This window comes from Papilio xuthus, unplaced genomic scaffold (genome assembly GCF_000836235.2).
Source record: "Papilio xuthus unplaced genomic scaffold, Pxut_1.1 DF825946.1, whole genome shotgun sequence".
Taxonomy (NCBI): domain Eukaryota; kingdom Metazoa; phylum Arthropoda; class Insecta; order Lepidoptera; family Papilionidae; genus Papilio; species Papilio xuthus.
In genome coordinates, this window is record NW_013532703.1 from 1,157,809 (window position 1) to 1,179,983 (window position 22,175).

Genomic DNA, 22,175 nt, shown 5'->3' on the forward strand with positions numbered 1-22,175 from the left:
ATTGTCACATGTTTTTATACATGTTAATTAACAATGGAAATAGATAAAGGTACGCAGAGTTAATATACCTATAGTTTTTTTAACTCTTATCGTAGCCTTCTTCACTTTGGGTAAGCTTTAAAAATAACAATATGCTAAATAAATATAATTATTTACAACGAGGAACATTTGTAATAACGTGGCAAGGGATAGCTATATTGTATGGAGAAATACATTTAAAAGAGATCAATTGTATATCTAAGACCGATTCATCATCATCATCAGCTCACTATACGTCCTCACTGAAGTGCTCGGAGCCTAAGTTAAGGGTGATTAGGCCATAGTCAACCACGCCGGCCAAGTGCGGTTTGGTTGAGTTCACACATATCTTTGAATTTCTTATCAGATATATGCAGGTTGCATCACGATGTTTTCCTTCGCCGTAAGAACGTCGGATAAATATACATATGTAAATCGGAAATCGAAAAACACATTGGTACATGGCGGAATTCGAACCCAGGACCTGCAGATTGCAAGTCAAGTGCTTGACCACTGAGCCACCAACGCTCTAAGACCTATTAATGTAACATAATGTTTTCCCATCTCTTAAAATATATATTTTTATTTATTAAGGTATATGCTTTTTTACAATACTAAAGTGCAATATTTGTTAACAATTTCAGATAAAAATCGGTCATCAATATCTTACACGTTCACCATCATCAGCTCACTATACCCATTGAGGGTCTGGAAGTCTACCCTAAGTGGTGGCTAGGCCATAGTCAACGCTAGTCCAGTACGGGTTGACTTCACATATATCTTTAATTTTCTTCGCAAATATATGCAGCATCACGATGTTTTCCTTCACCGTAAGAACTTCGGATAAGTACATATGTAAATCGAAAAACACAATGGTACATATCGGGATTCAAACTCAAGACCTATGCTTTAACCAATGAGCCACTGTTACACTTTTACTGGTACATAAATATACATAAATTTTTATTTTACGTGACACTAATTTCTTCCTCATCTTCATCACTTTCAGTGGCCGTGCTATGATTGTAGAGTCCTTGAGCCATGAGCTGCAGCGCGAGCGGGTTCCTCTGACCTGTGGCTTTCTTGATCTTGGCTCGTTTGTTCTGGAACCAGATCTTGATCTGAGCCTCGGCTAGGCCCAGCTCTGCAGCCAGCGCCTGTCGCCGACGTTCCGTGAGGTAACGGTTCTCAGCAAACTCGTGCTAGAAACAAAATGATATATAAGTCTTTGCTGTTACTCAATCGTCTAATAGTATGTTTAGGTATTATCATAGAGGTCTTATTTGGAATAGAATTGTAGTTGAAATTTTGGGGACAATTTAAATATCGATTGCAAACTGATCAAAGTTTTAATTTACTTATTTTAATTTAAAAATAAATTGTCAAATAATATCTCATCTCTCATACTATAGTAAGGATCAATTTCCTTTACAAATGTGTAAAATATAACATAAAGATATATGTTTTTCCTTAAATATTTGCCAGAGAAAACTCAATAATAAATACATGAGAAAATGCTATCAAAAGAAATCCGTGTTTCCCAGGTTTTTCCTTCGATACTAAAGTAAGATAATTTCGTGGGAAAACGACTTATAATAAAAAATATATATTGTTATAATTCGTCATTGTTTAAAAAATAGGCCGCAATTGTCAATCAATACAATCACGGCATATTCGAATAAGTCAGAGATAAACAACCTTTTTTATTATAAGTTTTTATTTTGAAAATATATATCTCATTTACAATCATGTTTTAAACACATTACTGCAATTGTATTACAATTTATCCTAACTTTAAAATATTGTTAACATTGTAAATCTTATATCTTTAAATGATCAATTCTTGTATATATATATTATAATATAATTGGAATCTCGGAATCGGCGACAACGATTTTCATAAAATTTAGTTATGTGTATGGGGGGTTTCGGGGGCGATAAATCGATCTAGCTAGGAATCATTTTTAGAAAATGTCGTTTTATTCGTGTTTTATCGATAATCAACTTAAACATAAACTTTTTCTATCGGTAAGATCGAAAAATATTATTCATATTTCATCATTTTATTAGTAAGTCCAACTTAAATATTATTTCCAAAAAACACAATTAAAAAAAATACCGAACAAAACTCGGTCATCCAAGTACTTATATATTAAACGATTTAAATCGATTTCTCTGACTTTTATTATTTACCTAGAACTATCTTACGTCTATGTTTAAATAAAAATAATCGATCACGCAAATATTTCTCGCTATCTAACTTCTCAAATGAATATTTCCAAAAAAAAATATAGCCGTACAATAATGGTATATTTATAAAAATGTTGAGAACCACTGGATTTAAGAATCATTAAAAACAATTGTCAAGTAACAAGTTAATTAACGTCTTTACTTAAACATTGATTAAAATTAAAACACGCCGGAGACATTTACAATTGTCTGAATTAATTTATTAATCATTTAATTAATCGATAAACAAAGATAATTTGAACTCACAGATAAAAAACATAATAAAACTTTTATTATCTTTGTCTTTGGGCATAAGTCAAACTGACAGCTCACTAGCGCCCTCTAGTTAAAGTCAAAAAGTGTCACAACATCTTTGTTGTACTGTTTTTGTCATTTTTTTTCTTTTATGCCATTTTCTATGCCCAAGTAGGTTTTATATATTTTCTTACCGGCTTGGCCTTTTGATAGGCCTTTAACCGACTCAAATATCTTTGTAAAACTACAATAAAGTACCTTTAGCCTCGCGAGTTGCGCTGCACTGAACGCCGTTCTAGGTCTCTTCTCTTCTGGATTCATCTTCTTTTTCATTCTTCTACTTCTTGGACCTGTAGACAAAGAAACAAAAATCTTTTATTTTGTTCATTAGAGTTACTAAAGATTTTTTATCAAGTAGGGTTGGCAATAGGTAGAAAAAATGTTGTGCAATGAACCTGGTCATATGAAGGTTTTTAACTTCCTAACCATAACTACAAGAATTGTCGAAATGCTGTCGGAATCGTGTTCTAGCTGTGGGTTTCTGATACAAACATCTCATCCCTGTCTTTATCTTCAACAAAACAGAGTCAACAATGTTAGAACAGAGATTTTGATATCAGAAACCCATAGTATTTTCTTAATGTATTAAAAAGTGTTTGAAGTAATCATTTTAAATTGAGTTATTATTTACGGTTGTTAACTATAAGTACAGTCGAGCACGTAAATGTATTATGAATTATAAAAAAAATATATCAAATCATGCTATTTTAATTCAAACTAAAATAATCAAAATTAATATACAATACTAGCGGACCCGACAGACGTTGTCTGACAAATTGACACTGCGATGGTAGCGCCGTCTGTCGGATCCAATGTAAAACATTCCAAAATCAACAACTACTAATAAATTAAAAAACAAATTAAAAAAAACATTGTCCAGCGGACAAAATTGTGAATCTAAACCATTCCCAGATCCCCTTGAACACACAAAAAATTTCATCAAAATCGGTCCAGTAGTTTGAGAGAAGTTCAGTGACATACACACTAGAAGAATTATATATATAAAGATTACGATACCAAAGTCCGGAAATAATGTACAAAAATTTATTTATATTTTTTTAACTCTAAATCTACACCAAAATCCAATCTACTCCCCTTTCTTATAAGGAAGAGATGGGAAGTAGAAGTGGACTTTCCGGATGAGAGGATGCATGGAAAGGGAAAATATTTTCTCTCTGTGCCTACTCTCCTCCGTCGATTAAAGGTAGGAAACGCATATGCAATTGCGTATGTCTATGGGCAACGGTCACTTCGCTACTTCAGCGATTTCAGGTGGTGGCTCGCTCGTTTGCCACCTTCTAATATAAAAAACATGCCATTTTAATTCAAACTAAAATAATCAAAATTGATATACAATAATACGATACCAAAGTCAGGAAATAATCTACAAAAATTTATTTATATTTTTTTAACTCTAAATCTACTCCAAAAGATCGGAGCGATAATTTATAATCTATGCAATGGGATCTATTTAAACTAGCGTATGAATAATCATAAATGTATATTTATAACGTAATAACGTCATTTATAATGTTTTATGATAAATTAATTTATTACAGTTGAATTTTACTGGACAATATTTATTGGTTGTACGCATGAAATTATTTATTGATAAAAATAACGCAAGGGTTTTTACAAACAGAACTAGAAAAGGAAAATACTTTCTAATCATACTATTAACATATCTTACTATTATCTTTATATATATAATTCTTCTGTGAGTGTGTATGTCACTGAACTTCTCTCAAACGACTGGACCGATTTTGATGAAATTTTTTGTGTGTGTTCAAGGGGATCTGGGAATTTAGATTCACAATTTTGTCCGCTGGACAATGTTTTTTTAATTAATTTTTAATTTATTAGTAGTTGTTGATTTTGGCATGTTTTACATTGGATCCGACAGACGGCGCTACCATCGCAGTGTCAAATTTTAAATAATATTCAAATTAAAGACGTGTAAACAGGACAACGTATGTCGGGTCCGCTAGTAACATTATAAATGCGAATGTTTAGATGGATGTTTGTTTGAAGATATCTCCGGAACGACTGAACTGATCTTGATGATATTTGGCATAGATGTAGAACATAGTCTGGAAGAAAACATAGCAGAGTCGCGGGCGACAGCTAGTTTTTAATAAATATGATATTTTGGGATTTCTAGATTTTATTTTTTATATCTTCTTAGTAAATCATGTCGTGTAAATTAAATCAAGATTTTTAATAATGTTTAAAGGGTGTTTTATAAGGGTGGGCTTCATACAATGAGGAGTACATAAACCATCACACCACTACGCATGCGGTGTGGGCACGCCCTAAAACCTAATTAAATCCAACCAACAGTATAATAGAGTAATATTTTCCGTGATCCTTGTCGTACGGCCGCCATTTTGCATGTCGTGTTTAAACGTAACATAAACATGGTAGTTCATGTTTAATTATTTAAATTGATTTAATTTAATTAAGTTATAAAAATCTTGTTATAATGGTTTGTTAAAATGTAATTATTTTGTTAATTTTCGAGGTTAGTTTTAATTAATGCTAAATTAATTAGTAATCACCTACTTATAAAAGAATGTGAGTTATCTGAATCGGCTTAATCGTTTTTTATCAAATTATATATGCATATTCAGTAGGTCTGATAATCTCCTACTCTATCTATTTAATCCCGTGTGATAGCGGTATATAGCTAGTATATATAACACACTTTTACTTTAAAATTTGTATTCAATAAAATTTCAAAGAGCAAAGACAATAAAAAAGACCAAAAGAAACTTGAACGTTTAACAAAAGTATTTTAACTCTGATTATTTAACAGTGGTAGAGCCCGCTTTAACATCTTCGCACGAATTGTCCCGGCTTGCCCGGTGAAATACCACGACCACACAGAAGACAGGCGTGAAGTGGAAGCAATTCCGCATTTCGTCTGATGAGTGTGTGTCCCGGAGGCCTAATTTAGTCCTCTTTCCCTTCCCACCTTTTATCTTATAAGGAAACGATGGGAAGGGAAAGTGGACTTTCCGGAAGAGAGGATGCGTGGAAAGGGAAAATATTTTTTCTCTTTGCATACTCTCCTCCGTCGATTAAAGGTAGGCAACGCATATGCAATTGCGTATGTCTATGGGCAACGGTCACTTCGCTATTTCAGCGATTTCAGGTGGCCACTCGCTCGTTTGCCATCTTATGAAAAAAAACATAACTATTTACTTATTACTATATAATAAATTCATATTGTTTGAAATTATCTTCTCAACAACGATCTACATTTTGCAATTGTTTCTAACATTTTAAATCACCCGTAATCACTTTATAGGGATCTAGACAGTTTAGCGTGCGACTGTACGCCGCAATAAATCCACACAACGCTAAATGCTATCAGCAGAGGAAAATAGCAACTATAAACACTTCTCTACCTTCCTGTACTACTGAATTTATTCATCGATGCATTATCGCAAAGGATTTCACACCTTACCACATTAGCATAAGACGCACATTTGATAAACGGCACGTACGCGACTTAATCCTTTATTCATGCCAATGATTTTTAAAAGAAACGCTTTGAACAATTTTAGAACCTACATATTTCAATTTACGGTATCAAATCGCTTGTGCATCGTTAAATGCAAGCATCACGTTATAACGAACATTGAGTTTTATCGCTTTAAGAATAGAACAGGAAATGGTGTAAACACAAATCTTTTAGATTTTGAAAAATGTTTGGCTATACGATACTTTATTGCGATGGAAAATAAACTCTGTTCGTATACAAGCAAGGTTTCTTTTCGTTTGACCTAAAACATATCGCTTCAAACGCTCGTTTATCACCCGATAAAACGGGCAGTAAGTTTTTTATTCGTGTTTTTAATTAAACAAAGTCCCTCGAAAACGTTTGCCAGAGAATTTTACGTAACGAGGCGTAATGTGTTAGGTTAGGCTGGCACTGGAAAATATCGCCGTGCACACATTCTTTTATGTGTTCTGAATTTTAATTAATGAGATGTAGCGACCAAGTATGCACTCATTAAGTGACCAAAACGAATTACCACACACCGATGATTTATTTTCACTATTAGAATATTAACTTCCTTATTTATAGTAGAAAATGAGCAAATAGCCACGTCGTATATCTAAAATAGTAAAGTGACAGATGCCCATAGACAACAGCAATATTTTTTTAACATGAAAACGAGGCAAAGATATATAAAATGTCCAAAAAATGTCTTTTCCTCAACATCATAAAAAAAGAAAATCCTTAATGGTTTGTTGGTAATTATGGTTTAATTACACTTAAATTAATATCAAGCTATTCTTCAATCAGCGTATTTTATCATCAAGTTTAAAAAACATGGCAAACAAAACAGTAGGAACAGAGACGTGAAGTACCAGGCGGACATAATTCGCGGCTAACAGCCCAACTTTGAGCTATTAACATTCCAGCGCAACCCTAGCGGACGTTATCCGGACAAATGAGGATGATAATTTATTCATAGCGAGCGTCGGGACATATTCATTACTTTTGTAATTGGCAGCGTTAAACGTAATGGCAGCCAGCGGGCCTGGTGTAAAGTGTGGTAACTGCCGAAACAACAATTATTGGTTTGCGCGGGAAAAATAGTTGAAGCGTAGAAATATCGGTTTTATTTACGTGCTGGTGTCTAAATTAATTTTAATTAAAAAAAATGTTTTATTAAGATTAATATCATGCAACACTGTGACATATAAGAAATTATAGTACTTATTTTTTATTTGATTTTTTCAAATGGATCCAAATACTTAGATCCACGTGACCCTAAGAGCACGTGAATTACTGCGTAAGGTTTGTTGGCCTGTTAATTAATTTATTACATGCTAACAAAGTTGCGAAGAAAGCCTACAGAGTGGTAATTACCTACTGCACTTCTAATATTCCATTACCGCCTGCTCTGTTGAATTTCCAATTACATTCTCTCTCATTAGGCTACTCGGTTACTACATATACTAAACGATTCGATTTTCACATTAGTTCTTTAACAATGAGTTCAAACAGCCGAAAGACTTAAAAACAAATTAATGTATTAAAAGAGAAAATAGGAGACTTTTATGGATTGTACTTTTTAAATATAATTAATTGTATACGACTAAATTTTCCTAAGAATTACTATTTTCCTTTGACATAATAATTACAGCACGCAGCGCGCACGCAAACACCTAAATGAAATCGTAGGATCGCGTGTTGGCTTATATTTTACTTATAAAAGATTTCTATCTCAAAATATTTAATAAAACTACTCATACTTCATATTTCCTTATACGAGCCTTAAAAAACCTAACAACTACACAATAACTATTATCTTAGATATAAAATTCTCGTGTCACAATTTTCGTTCCCATACTCCTCCGAAACGGCTTGACCGATTCTCATGAAGTTTTGTGAGCATATTGAGTAGGTCTGAAAATCGGCCAACATCTATTTTTAATCCCGCGCGTTATTATTAAAAAAATAGGACTAAATGTTACTCAAGTAATTGGCTCAATTGACTACGAACTTACTCCAAGTAATCGAATGAAATAATCAACTTTCTTAAATTATTCAACCGATATTAAGCAATTAGTCAATTAAATGGTTTCTACAAACAAGCGACGGTCGAACAAAGAACATTCTTAACAGAAATTTCGAATAAGGCAAAACAATTCCATAGACTATTGTAAAAATTACTGGAATTACGACAAAAGTTAAAAGAAACAAATGGAATTCAAACGACTCTGAATATTTCTCGTAGATCAGCTGACTATCAGAGTTCAAACGCTTAATAGAAAACTAAAAAGTCACCATACAAATACGTTCGCAATTGTAGCTATAAAATTAGCGGTCGTAATCATTAAGAACTGTTAATAGATGTACCAAAGTAGAGTAAAGGATACAAAAAACTAGTCAATAATTATTTCCTGGAATGGTGGTAATTACTAAATAATTAGGTTGCTACCTTTTGTCGTCGGACCGGTGATCGCATACGAAAAATGGCGGACATTTAATTGCCGCTCTCTCGCCGATTGTGTGTGAATTTGATGTATGTTGATAATTACTTTTGCATTTTAATCTTAAACTACATATTTAATCTGTAGTTTTAAAGCATTTAATAAAACAAATATTAAAGAAAACAATATTTAGATTTAATCTTTGTATATATTTCTAGTTTCTAAATAAAAATTTTAATATCAGACATTAAATATTTCGATAAATTATCTATGAGATATAAAGCGACATGTCTCCGGATGTCTTACTGTATAATAGAAGTTGCATATCCTGTCTACCTCAAAATGATAAGAGTCGCAATGGTACAGTATTCGTAAGCAATCTATTCAAACATTCTGACATGTGTAGCTACGCCAAGCGTGATTGTTTCCAACGCGACGATGCGTGAAACGGAACGTTGTCTTTATGGATGCGGTATTTTTTCAATTTTATACAATAGGTATCTTCTTTTAAACTTTTTATATCGCAAACTTATAAATGATGTGATAAAATTTTTAATATTTTAAATACCAAATATTGAACTTGTCTAAAATTCCAAGTCCAAAAACTTTTCAGCAAAAGTTTTTTTAAATCCCTTTATGCATTAAAGTGACGTATGTATTTTTTATATTAATTGTTAAATATTAGAACTACATTTAATTAATAGGTGGATGTATCAAAAATAAATCAATCTCGCAAACCATTTTTAATTCCATTAAAATGCCGCGTCCTAACATTACCCTCGTACATCCATGTCTCATTACGTATTCAGTGCGTTTGCTTCGCTCAATACAAACATTTGTTAGCGATCAATTCAATTTGAGCTTTGTTCTCAGTGGATAAGGTCATTTTTCTTTTGCTAGCAATTTATTAAAGGAGTTCTTTTTTGTTTCAAAGCATTTTGGTTTTTATTGATCGGGAATAAAGTGTATATTGCTTTGTGTGATGTTTCACTGAGGTGTGTAAGGTAATTGCGCAAGCATTTTGTTGGGATTGATTTTTTTATTTCGTAGGGACTCGTGTTGAAAGATTACAAGGATGAACGCTGTTTACAACTTGTATCCTTTTAAAAATACATATACTAATAAAATGGCTGATTAAATATTAGTAAAAACCTACTTAGAACTGTCGTAGCAATTTACTGGACATTTCTGTTCATAACTAAACTATAAAGAGTTCTGGATCCTTCATATCTAGGGCTGTCAAAAAGTTTACTTGACAGAAAAAAAACACGCGAATCGTCTGTCCAATCAAACTTCATTTATGCAAAAAATAACGCTAGTAAACGAGTGGATTGTTAATTTTTATATATAAACTAGCTGTCGTCCGCGACTCCGTCCGCGCGGGATTAAAAATAGATGTTGGCCGATTCTCAGACCTACTCAATATGCTCACAAAATTTCATGAGAATCAGTCAAGTTTCAGAGGAGTATGGGAACGAAAATTGTGACACGACAATTTTATATATAAGATAAAACGTCTAAGTCCCAATTTGGTATCTACAAGACATGATCTTGTACAACAAAACAATTCAATGGTAGTGATGTACCATGTAATAAAAACAAAAAAGTTTGTTGAAATGAATATCGATAAAAAACAAACACTAAACGCCGTGTTTATCGACTGTCGAGTGATTAACCAAAACCAATATGGCACGGAATTTGTTTTATTGAAAAAGTGACTTTATTTTTATTGACTTACGGTTTATAACGAGTGGATTAGCATTAATAATAGGGTTGTCACTTCGGTATATTAATAAATTTATTTATTATTACATATTAAGAAAAATAGAAATAACTAGATATAATGACTTAGGGGAAATGTGTAATTAAAACATTTTTAAAAAAGACAGATATTTAAAAAATGAAGACTGGAATATTTTAGATCGGATATGTATTTTCTACTATTTTTCAAATCAAACTTTTTACAAATGCCACCTTATCAATTCCTTTTACGTACTTATAGCATTTTGGTCACAATTTTTTTTAAATATAGGTATTTAGTGGTCTCATATTATACGTACGGATGAAAAATTTATCCTGGCAGTCAACCCTGCTCGTCAGTGCCCACAGAAGCCGGAATACCTGTCCAGTCAGGAACAATGTCGAACTATAAATACGGCAATTTATTGCCCCCTTACAGCGTAAGTATAAATCTGTTAAAAGAAACGTTAAAAAAGCAAGGGGCCACCTAAACAGTAGAAATCAAGTTATTAGCGAATTCTTTTGAGCAAAAAGCGCGATGGACGGTGGCCGTTTCTTGGTAACTACGATTAGTGATGTGCCGCGTATCGATGAATTATTGATGATATTAATTTCCTTTCATTAGTTTGTACATCTCATTCGTAGTCGATAACTGTTATAACTGTAAACGGTTTTTCTACAAACGTGTGAGAAACGTAACGCTTTGTTATGTATATCAAGACTATATTCAAATATAGTAGAATTAGTAGATAAATTTATTGATTTAAAACACCTTTTAATCTTACAATCGTAATAATCAGCAGAATTTAATCCGTTAAGTTATAAATAAATAACTTAAGTAATGATCAATGTAACATTACAATTGACGGACTTTTAAGGAATTGTTTTCATTCATATTGTTTGAAATAATACATTGTTTAAACGTGTAATGACGGATTTCTGAGCCCAATATCTTCATTTAAAACGTATCATCACGACGATATGTTTTATACAGAGATTTTAGTCTCAGAAATCAACGGTTAGTTATCAAAATGAATGTATTTATTGTATTAGTTTGAATCCCGCCATGTACAAATGTGTTTTTCGATTTCCTAAAGGTGAAGGAAAACATCGTGATGCAACCTGCACATATCTGAGAAGAAATTCAAAGATATGTGTGAAGTCAACCAACCCGCACTTGGCCAGCGTGGTTGACTATGGCCTAATCACCCTTAACTTAGGGTAGGCACCGAGCTCGGTGGGGACGTATATTGACCTGATGATGATGATCGTAGGATCAAATTCTAACAAACTAGTGTTGTTCATCATCATATCGATAGAATGTAAATAAAAAAGATATTATTATTGTTCATGCATTTTATGCTTTAAAAGGGAAAATGTTAATGTATTACTCGCTCTTTTATTTATAACATAGAGTAGACGTGTAAAAACATATCTAATGCATTACGCATGTATCATACGAGTAGACGTGCCTCTAAGAGAATTTACGTCGTGTGATGACACAATTGTAAAAACTGGTCAGATGTGTGTTGCCATTACATTGTAAAGATTAAGCAATGCGGGTAAATTAAAATACAGTAACCCTTGAAAGTTTATTTATATTAAACTTGATGCCCGCGACGCCGTCCGTACGGAATTAAAAAAAAATTGAATAGCCTATGTGTTCTTCCAGACTATACAGGTATACCAAATTTTAGCAAGACCCGCTGTGCTGTTCTGGAGATACCTTCAAACAAACATCCATCTAAACATTCGCATTTATAATATTAGTATGATGTAACATCAATCACAAGGTTTAGTAACGTAACACACTGATATAAGACACTAAATTTTGTACCAGAAACGAAAAACAATAATAAAAAATTATTAAGAAAGAGGACAAGGAAAACTGATATATAAACACGGCTAAACACTCACGTATATTCGTCCGGTGGCGGCACCGACTAGTTTCGAGTTTCAGTGAGCGACGGGCCGCGTCCGCGAAATAATACCAGTCCCACTCATCCTGATGAAGGGCCCCCGATGGGCTCGAAACTAGTCGGTGCCGCCACCGGACGAATATACGTCAGTGTTTAGCCTTGTTTATACATCAGTTTAGTATAATGTCTCACGAAAGTTTTAATAATTTAAGGACAAGGAAAAAGTAAGTTTTAGGCCAAATTTACTTTGACATAGAAATCGTCATGGAGAGTACTATCTTGTCTACAAAAATTTAAACAAATGACTACAAATATGCTGCTCATTGGGGTGAGACAAAGTTCATTCGCTTCGAAGCGATTCCATAACGAACTTTAAAAATATATAGAGCTGACAATAACTATCGATAAGTCACGTGATTATCGCGCATCAGTTCCATACATTTTTGAACTTTGCTATAGAATCGCTTCCAAGGGAATGTACTTTGTCTAACCCCGCTTATCTCTGTGTCATACTGAAATGATTTCTTAAATTTAAAAGGTTAATTTTAAGAAATATAAATTATAATGATTAGTAGGAAACTGGTACGTAACACCGGTGTTGTGAGGTGTGGCCGATACATTAATAGCGTTGTTACCTCGAATATCTTCCAGCGGTTAATGCTTCCGGAGTACGCCCGCACTTCGTAGTATTTAAAACTTATTTCCTTCTATTGTTTTTTGTTCAATATCAAGTTACAGTTTCACCACGTTACGTACAATTGTGTAACCGTGGATTTTTGCTGTCATAACTTTTTTTTATATATTATAAGGTGGCAAACGAGCGAGTGGCCACTTGAAATCGCTGAAATAGCGAAATGACCGTTACCCATAGACATACGCAATTGCATATGCGTTGCCTACCTTTAATCGACGCAGGAGAGGATGCACAGAAATTAAATATTTTCCCTTTCCATGCATCCTCTCATCCGGAAAGTCCATTTCCACTTCCCATCCTTTCCTTATAGGAAAAGGGTGAGAAGGGACAAAGGACTAAATGAGGCCTCCGGGTCGCACACTCATCAGACGAATCGCGGCATTGCTTCCACTTGACGCCTGTCTTCTGTGTGGTCGTGGTATTTCACCGGGCGAGCCGGGACAATTTGTACGAAGATGTTAAAGCGGGCTCTACCACTGTTAACAACGATAATATGGTCATCAATTTTATTCTTCTCTTAAAAATTGAGATACGTTAGTGTAAACTCACGTTCAGGTTAGATTCTTTAATACATATCTAACTATATTACTAATATTATAAATGCAAAAGTTTAAATGGATGAATTGTTGTTAGAAGGTATTGACCTATTTTAAGAACAAGGCGGTTTCTGAACCTCTAAGAATTCATTTACTTTACTCATATTAATTACTGAGATCCTATCTAGAGAGAGAGAAAAATTGATATTACTTCACTCTGTAAAACTTATCAAATATTAAAAAAAAACTGCTGTCAACGGAGAAAAAAATATTTAAAAAAAATAATCAAGCACGCACATCACTAGTTGGGACATCCGTTCGATCCGCATTCGAAAAATCGATGTATAGTTTTTGTCTTTGGTCCAATCACTGATTAACGACAATTAAATGGCGCATCACTGCTTCTTTGTAGAGGCAATTGTCACAGTTAGCGAGAAGTGCTGGCCGGTGGTAATTAAAAAGAAAACGTCCTGTCCGCCAAGCTTGTACACTCACGATGTTAATTGCATCAGACTCCTATTTATCTAACAAGAAATTAAATATAATTTTATGTATGTAGCTAACTATACGTCCCCACTGAGGAGCTCGAAGTCTACCCTAAGGGTGACTAGGCCATAGTTAACGTTAGCCGAGTACGGGTTTTTTCACACATATCTTTGAATTTCTTCGCAGATATGTGAAGCATGACGTTTTCCTTCAACGTAACAACCTAGCAAAAGCAAATAAGTGCATGGACAGTATTCAAACCCAAGACCTGCAGACAAGTCAAGTGCTTAACCCCTGAGCCTGACGCTTTTGTAGGTTAGTATTTTTAAACAATTGAAGTGGACAAAGACAAAACAAGTAAATTAAAATATTTTAGTCTTCATTATCATTTAAATGTAATTAATAAATTTTAAAACAGGCAAGAATAAAATAAAGTAATAACTTTAAGTTATTAAACTTACTCTAGTAGGATATAATTAAAATCAATACAATAGCACTAAGTAAAAGAAACTGGACTTAAGTTTTAACTTACGAACTAAACTTTAATAAAATTTAAAACCATTTTCAACAGAAGTGTACATATAATTTGAGTGATCGGAAATCTAAATAAATTTTTGGTAGACATTTAAACTGTCGTTTTTCTGAGGAACACAATTTGATAGCTTGATCATGTCAGATGAACACCTCTGTGCAAGAAATACTTAGGAATTACACAAATTGGATATTAACAAACTACTAACTTACTAATGTTAAATAAAAAAAACATTACTCGTTGTCGTCTGTGACACCGTTCGCGTGTTATCAAGAAAAACTTAGTAGTCTATGTGTTGTTCCAGACTTAATCCTACATCCATGTCAAATTTGATCAAGAACCATTGAGCCGTTCTAGAGGTTCCCAAACTTATTATGTCTACTTCACCCCACTTCAAGAATAAATATTTTTTTAGCGCCCCCATATTTTCACATATTTAAAAACCACTATAACTTGAAATTAAATTAATTATTGTGACCTATATATGTATATTAACGGAGAATTGTAAAGGAAACTTTTACTATAACCCGCAACTTGAGACCTGCAGCGCCCACAAGGCGTTAATCGCCCGCTTTGGGAAAGACTGATCTAAACATTCGCATTTATAATATTAGTAAGATTTAACTATTGGCTTAAACAACTTAGTGTAAGACAAAATAAAACAAAAGAAACGACAATGAATACTACAAAATGTAAAAAATAAAGATTACTAATTAAAAAATAAAAATATGACACCGACCAATTTAAAAGAAATTACATTATAAATTTCTGCAATGGTATAATGAAACGCAGCGACATCCATCATAGTCATTAAGCAAATAAGATGCAATATTTCACGCCTAGAGCCAATTAAGTGGCAAAACGCCAAAACGGGCCGGCCGATAACCGTGTCAACGAACCCACCAAATGTACCTTTTTAAGCCTTGCAACTGGGCGTTCCGCCATTACGAAGAACAAGATGGCTGCCGTGCAAAAAAACGATAATCGTACAAAATAATAGCTACTAAATTGTTTCATTATTTCACCTGTTTCGTCGATGAATTGTCACGGTTATAATTTACACTTACAAAACAGAAAGAAATTCAATTTTGAACCTTAATGTAATATAAATTAGGTTATCGATTATTATATCAATTGCTAATTATGTTCACTAACGTGAATCAACTTCGAGTCCCGTGAGGACATTTATAAAGTGCAAAAGGCGTCTCTTTTTTTTAATTAAAAAAAAATACAACGTACAACGCGAAAAATAATGATGGCGGTACATAATTATGTTGTCAATTGATTTTTTTACAACCACAGACAATTTTTTTTTCTTTTAGTCATCGGGCGTGTAGACTCGTTATAAAATAATTGCAGTAAAGGCCTAAGTGTTTACGATAAGTGATTTTAAACTGCATCCCACCACCAAGTTTGCGTCTCTGGCTATATATTTTACTGTCATATCCTTTATATCAAGCTGACGTTAAAAAAAGGAAACTCGGAATTACTTGGTTATTGAATTTTATTTTTTATCGATTTTGCTATAAGTTTGTGGGTTGAACTAACCTAATGTTGTAGGAAATACTTTTTTATTCAAGATTAGTGGTAACATTCAAATATTTTATTCAATATTAGTCTTAAACTCTAACAGACCGTTAATTGCTTGATTAACCGTTGGTTTTTGAGACCAAAATCTTTGTATAAAACATATCGTCAATATCTTTGACAAAGCAGAGATAACAATATATTTTAAACTGAGCTTTTGATAGAAACTAATTACCTTATAAAAAAAAAACAATTTTCTGTTTTTTAATTACGAAATAATCTCCAAAACTCGATTTCCGATAAATCGATACTCGCGTTATTAAAATGGCGCCGTGGCAATTGACATCTGTCATCGCGGAGTTTCTTGATGTCGACAAGTCGTTTTTTTCGGCCAATGATTTATTAACAACTTATGAAATTGCAAGATTTTTTTTCTTAAAATTACAATTTTAGTGCTGAAAAGCAATTATATGACAAAAATATCAAGTTCGATGTTGTTTTGGTCGTAAATGTATTCATCAAAATTTTTATTTAATTGGTAGGAAAATTTGAAATAAATTTCGTTGACTTACCACTCCATACAACGTGTTAGTCAGTTTATAAAAACCACAAACATGACTCATACAATTTCCGAGATATAGATTAAAAAATATCCTTAACAGTGATTCTAAATTCAAATTATTGCGACCATAGAGTTCTTATTTTTTTATTCTAAATATCAAAGGCGGCCATAGTCTTAATCAAATATAAAAAAAAACAATCGTGAGGGCAAAGGAATATTTTACGATGCATTTTATAGTCAGTCTAATTTAACTTGAATTAATTAAGGGCAAGGTAATAAAGGTGAAAAGAAACGTTATTGATGGCCCTTGGAACTTTGACGTATTGATTGTTACTAACTTAATGTAATTTTTGTTGAATAACTTACATTTTACAATCAAAATTAAGGAAAGTACACATTTTAATATTTATCTACAAAGTATAAGACGAAAGAAACGATAATTTTCAGTCACCAGTAAATATTAAAAAAAAATCGATCCATCCTCATTAAAACCTTTGCAAATGCAAAATACTTCAATATGAAACAGCTACTGGTGTTTATATTAAACAAATATTTCAAATTTAAAAAAAAAATTGAAGGATTAAACCTAACGCTGCCTGAGCCGAAACGATTTAAAAAAAATATATAAAAAACAAACATTTGCGCGCGTTCCTTTACAGTCTGTGCCTCAGATGACAGATAAAATTAAATTAATGCGACAGATTTATAATACGTCGTTTGCCTAGTTATTTATTGATGCACCCGAGTACGAAGGATGCAAACATCAAAAAGACTAAAACATGTTTTATTTAAACACAAAACATCAGCTGTTTAGAGGTGACAACGGCAAATTATACTTGCTAAAGTGTTCCTTTTTCAAACGTTTAAAATTTCAATAACTTTATTTTTAAAGCGAAAACGCGTGACGTTTTAAAAACAACACAGATTAAAAATATAAATATTCCGATTTCAAATAATAAAAAAAAATAACAACATTTTCAATTTCCGAATAATTTCTAATACATATTTTATGTTCGGCCAATTCCAAAACAAACTCAAGATTTATAATTCATAGTAACTATAGGATGTTTATTAAATCTGCTATTGTAGTAATAAAAAAAAACGAATCTGTCTATCGTTTTAAGTAAAAAAAAAAAAAAAAACAGATAACAACCGCTTTACACAGACAGAAGTAAGATTAATTAAACGAACATTAATACGGCATTAAACAATCGAAATCGCCTAGCAATTAATCGGTTCGTATTCACGCGAACGATTGAGCGGGTGCGGTACACACTAGGCGAGTGAATACTAAAGGCAAGCAAGGCGCGTTTTTAAAACGCCCAATGGAATACAACTTTATCTAAAGCCCAAAACATACGATTCCTTGACATTTTCATAAAAAATGTGATGTAATAAACGTTTAATAAATACAAATAATTTAGTTTCAAATTCTATGCATTTAAATATTTGAACGGCGATATACCTACCTATCCCCTCCACAGTTGCACTCTAATACACTCCCTTTTTCCCATTAATTTCTTATTAGCAAATAAAAATAATAAGAATTAAATTTGGTACATCAAATATCACCTAAAATACATTACAGTACCTAAAGATATAGAAACAAAGCATTTTTTTATTTAGTTTTTTTAAATGCGCGTGTTTAAAAACGCTTAGTGTGTACTGGCTTTGCGCCACACCCGACTCGGATCGCCTTAGCTGTGTCTTTCATCACTCTTTGTTTTTCTATTACAAAATTTGAATGTTTCTTTTTTATTTAATAGGTCATTGTTTTGTTATACAGCCAGTTTTAAAATTGGAATAAGGTAAATGGAATGTTCGAGATTTGGTTATTTAGTTTAGAGGTTAGAAACCAATTGGTTATTTTTAAGGTTTTTATTAACTAATTAGATAAAATCTAACCTCTAATAAGTATAAATACTTAATATTAGACCCAATTAGTTATATGTAAGTTTATTAAATAAAAGAGGAAAGATTTCATTGTTTCGATTGAATAGGCTACGAAAGTAATGAACCGATTTGAAATAAATATTTCTTTATTGCAAAGAAGGAACATATGCTTTGTTTATTAAGAGTATTTTTTTTAATTCTAACGGACAAAGTCCCGGTCAAATAGTTCTGAGAGATTTTTAAAATCACATTTTATCTTCTTTACGCTTTATCATATATAGCAATTTCATTCATTGGAACAAATATATCTTTTTTACATGTACATCTGCATACGTCTTGTTTTGAATCTCGGACGTATCTTAAATACACTAACCACTGAGCTAATATTAAGTATCAATTTCAACTAACCTTGTTAGATCGTTGCCCCGGCGGCCACGCCAAGACAAAAAAAGGGCGTGTGCCAGGATGTAGAGTAACGCGCGATTTCACACAATAATAACGTTTCGTTAATTATAACAGTTATAACGCAACTATTAACTGTTTTATAATCGAAAAAATGAGGTTTCTAGGTCATATTAACCTTTTTATTATCAATGCCAGTTAAGTTTTTTTGTTATGTTAGAAATCTTACTCTTCTAATTTAATTTAATGTAATTATTTTCAAAGGTCAATCAACCCGCACTTGGCCAGCGTGGTTGACTATGGCCTAATCACCCTTAACTTAGGGTAGGCTCCGAGCCCCTCGGTGGGGACGTATAGTGAGCTGATGATGATGATGATGATTTCCAAAGGTTACACAATAACAAAATTATACATTTAATTAGGAAGTATTTAAGAAGTTTGTGTGAAATGTAAAATCGAATTGGACAATTAAATGTAATCAACATAGTAAATGAATATCAATCTAGTTAAATATACACAAAATAGTGTCTAATTTTGTATGTTTTATATTAACCAATCAATCACTATAATTACGAACATCAAGTTTACCAGTTTACCAAAAGATATCTGTCGTAGGCTATTCAATTTATATAGTATAATAGTAAAAGTAGTTTTGGTACAGGTGATACGTCAGTGAAGACGCACTGTAATATATAAATAATATTAAAACAAACAAACAAACTAACAATAGAATAGAAAGAAAAGACTGATTTTCGAATTAATTTAAGTCAAGAAATAAAAATAATTCTAGTAACAACTTACCGGAACTAGGTCGGTCACTGTATCTCGTGCAGTAGACCCATGCAGGCCAAAGCGCGGAGTTGCCTGACGCCTGGCTGGTAGCATCTGTGCTGCAGGTGGAGGGCGCGCCGCTAGAGGCCGACGACACCAGAGAGCTCGCAGAGTCCGGCCGCCGCTGCTCCACCACCTTCTGCACCTCTTTCTCTTTGCTCACCAGTTCACCGATCTGCGACACCGTCTGCCGTAGTCCACCCAGAGGCGGAAGACTGTTGAAGTCGCTAGGCTCCTTAGACTTCAAGTAATCGAAACTATACTTTTGAAACTCATTCTGCTTTGATAAATCGTATGGTTTGTATAGCATACTGTGGTTCGGTCCCGCCGGCTTCGGACCCTCGATTTTATTCGTCTTCCTAATTGCGCTTAAACCGAATTCCGGGTGCAGAATGTTGCTAATAGAGAAGGCTATCGGCGCCGTCGGCTGCTGCCTTCTCTTGTCATGTTCGAACCTGTCATCCGGGTTTATGATCGGCTTGACGTCCGGTGTCTCCGGCCTGTAGTAGTTCTGGTACTCCATCTCGTTGTGACGATCCGGGCTGGGAGGCGGTGAGCTCGGCTGTACCTTGATCATAGTGATATTAGGCGTGCCGCGATCGAATCGACCGTCTATGGTGGTACAAGTATACTGGCTGGGCGGCCGGTAGCCGACGGGGCTCTCCGCATGCGGCGCCGGCACGCGACCCGACACCGGCCCTGGGCTGGTCGCCTGGTTCGGACTGCAGCGGTCTTCGAAAGCCATCTCCCCCGGCCGATAGCTGTTGTTTGTTTGATACGGGTCGGTTCTCCTTCAAACGCGGCACAATGCTCCCGAATTATTATGCAGGTCCGCGATTAAAATTCATTAAAACAAGCGCATCGACGTCGCCGGCGACGATTATTTGAATGTCAGGCGCGGTCGACGCGGCCTCTGGATATGGTATAAATATTTATCGAGTTATTCTTGAAGCGAGTCACCGATGATTTCTTAATTCCATGTCGGTCGCGATGCCGGCTGATGTTGGTCGTCGTGTCGTTTTGTTTGTGTCCGCGGAGGTCGGTTGGTGGACGGAGGCGGCTGTCAAATTGAAACGTCAATTTGAGTTTGACAGTGACGTGGGACTGCGCTCGCGGCGGCGGCGGCCGAGCGACTGGTGCCTGCGCCCCGCTCGGGCCGCGGAGACACGCCCCCGAACAAACAAGCTTTTTTCCCTTCCCCTTTGTGCTCGGAGGCGGCGACCGCTGGCGCTTTTCATCCTCGGCAGCGCCATGCATGTATCTTGCGTCGCGCTCATTCCCGCGCACGCCCGCCGCGTTAGACAGAGACGGCGGCGGACGCGATTGATTTAACCCGATTGTGTATTTAGTGGGCCCGGCAGAGATTTGTAATTCAGTTGTAAATTGCCGCTATGGCTCTTTCGCGGGCTCGTAATGTATCAATAATAGTACGCGCCGCTTTGAGCAGCCGCGGTACGGAATTTCAATTAAACTTTGACAGTATTATTATATTGATAGACGGGACGCCATCTTGATGAATTATTGAACGGGCGCGTTCGAAAACTTGAATTTTTTACAGATTGTTACTATAATAGCAGTGTAATTAAGTTGTATTGTGGTCATTAAGCCGCCACCACGACGTGTTTTATTGGGCGATTTTTGACGCGTTGCATAATTATAAGTTACTTGTCTTTGCGCATTCAAATTATGTATAATAAGTCTACTTACAGGACGAGGAATGTTAAAAAGCTTGCAATTTAATTTCACGTTGTAAATTGCCTTATTGCGAGGAGCGATAAGAAGAAAAAATTCTGCGCATTTTTTAACTTCGATAATTTATTTAATTATAATTTTACATTTATAAAGTTCTGAATGATTTTTAATTAAAACCAACAAACTTTATAATCAAACTGATCATTTCAAGTATGGAACCAATTTAGAATAGAAAAAAAAGATTGTTTGCATTACAGATTAGATTCTTAACAACCTTATTTTAGGAGAATATTAACTGGATCTCAATTCCTATTGCTGTAGGTAGGGCCTCCACCGTTGGGGGAGCTGCTTCGGCAGCTGATGCAGGCGAGGTCGCGGACGAAAGCGTGCCCGGGGCCTCGCCATGATGCGTTGGAGGAACAGAGGGGTTTAGTGGATATGCTTCCAATCCGGAAGAGAATCACACATCACTACCTCGTCCTCCTCCCGGGACGCAGAGTATGCATTCCCCTCTGAAAAAAAGAAAAAGGTCTTAGTTCCTATTGACGACACTCAATTACCTAGAGATACCTTCTAACAAACATCCATCTATCTAAACCTTCGCATCTTCTGACTAATATAAATATATATTTCTTACTAATATAAATGCGAATGTTTTGATGTATACATGGATGGATGGATGTTTGTGAGAAGGTATTTCCAGAACGGCCTACAGATTTCGATAAAACTAATATGGATGAAGAACATAATCTGAAGGAACACATAGGCTGCTAATTAAGCTTCTTTAATTCTGCACGAACGGAGTCGCGAGCTACAGCTAGTATGTAATATTAGTAATATAAAATCA

At 34.3% G+C, this 22,175-nt stretch overlaps 1 protein-coding gene across 1 annotated transcript; it reads right to left on the reverse strand.

The window, feature by feature from the left end:
* Positions 1-814: 814 nt before the first annotated feature.
* LOC106124966 (segmentation polarity homeobox protein engrailed) lies at positions 815-21,062 on the reverse strand. Its single transcript, XM_013322013.1, has 3 exons — positions 19,607-21,062; positions 2,761-2,852; positions 815-1,220 (listed from the first exon to the last, which is right to left on the reverse strand). The coding sequence occupies exons 1-3, from the start codon at positions 20,379-20,381 to the stop codon at positions 987-989; spliced, it is 1,101 nt and encodes a 366-aa protein (XP_013177467.1). The 5' UTR covers positions 20,382-21,062; the 3' UTR covers positions 815-986.
* Between the last annotated feature and the right edge of the window lie 1,113 nt (positions 21,063-22,175).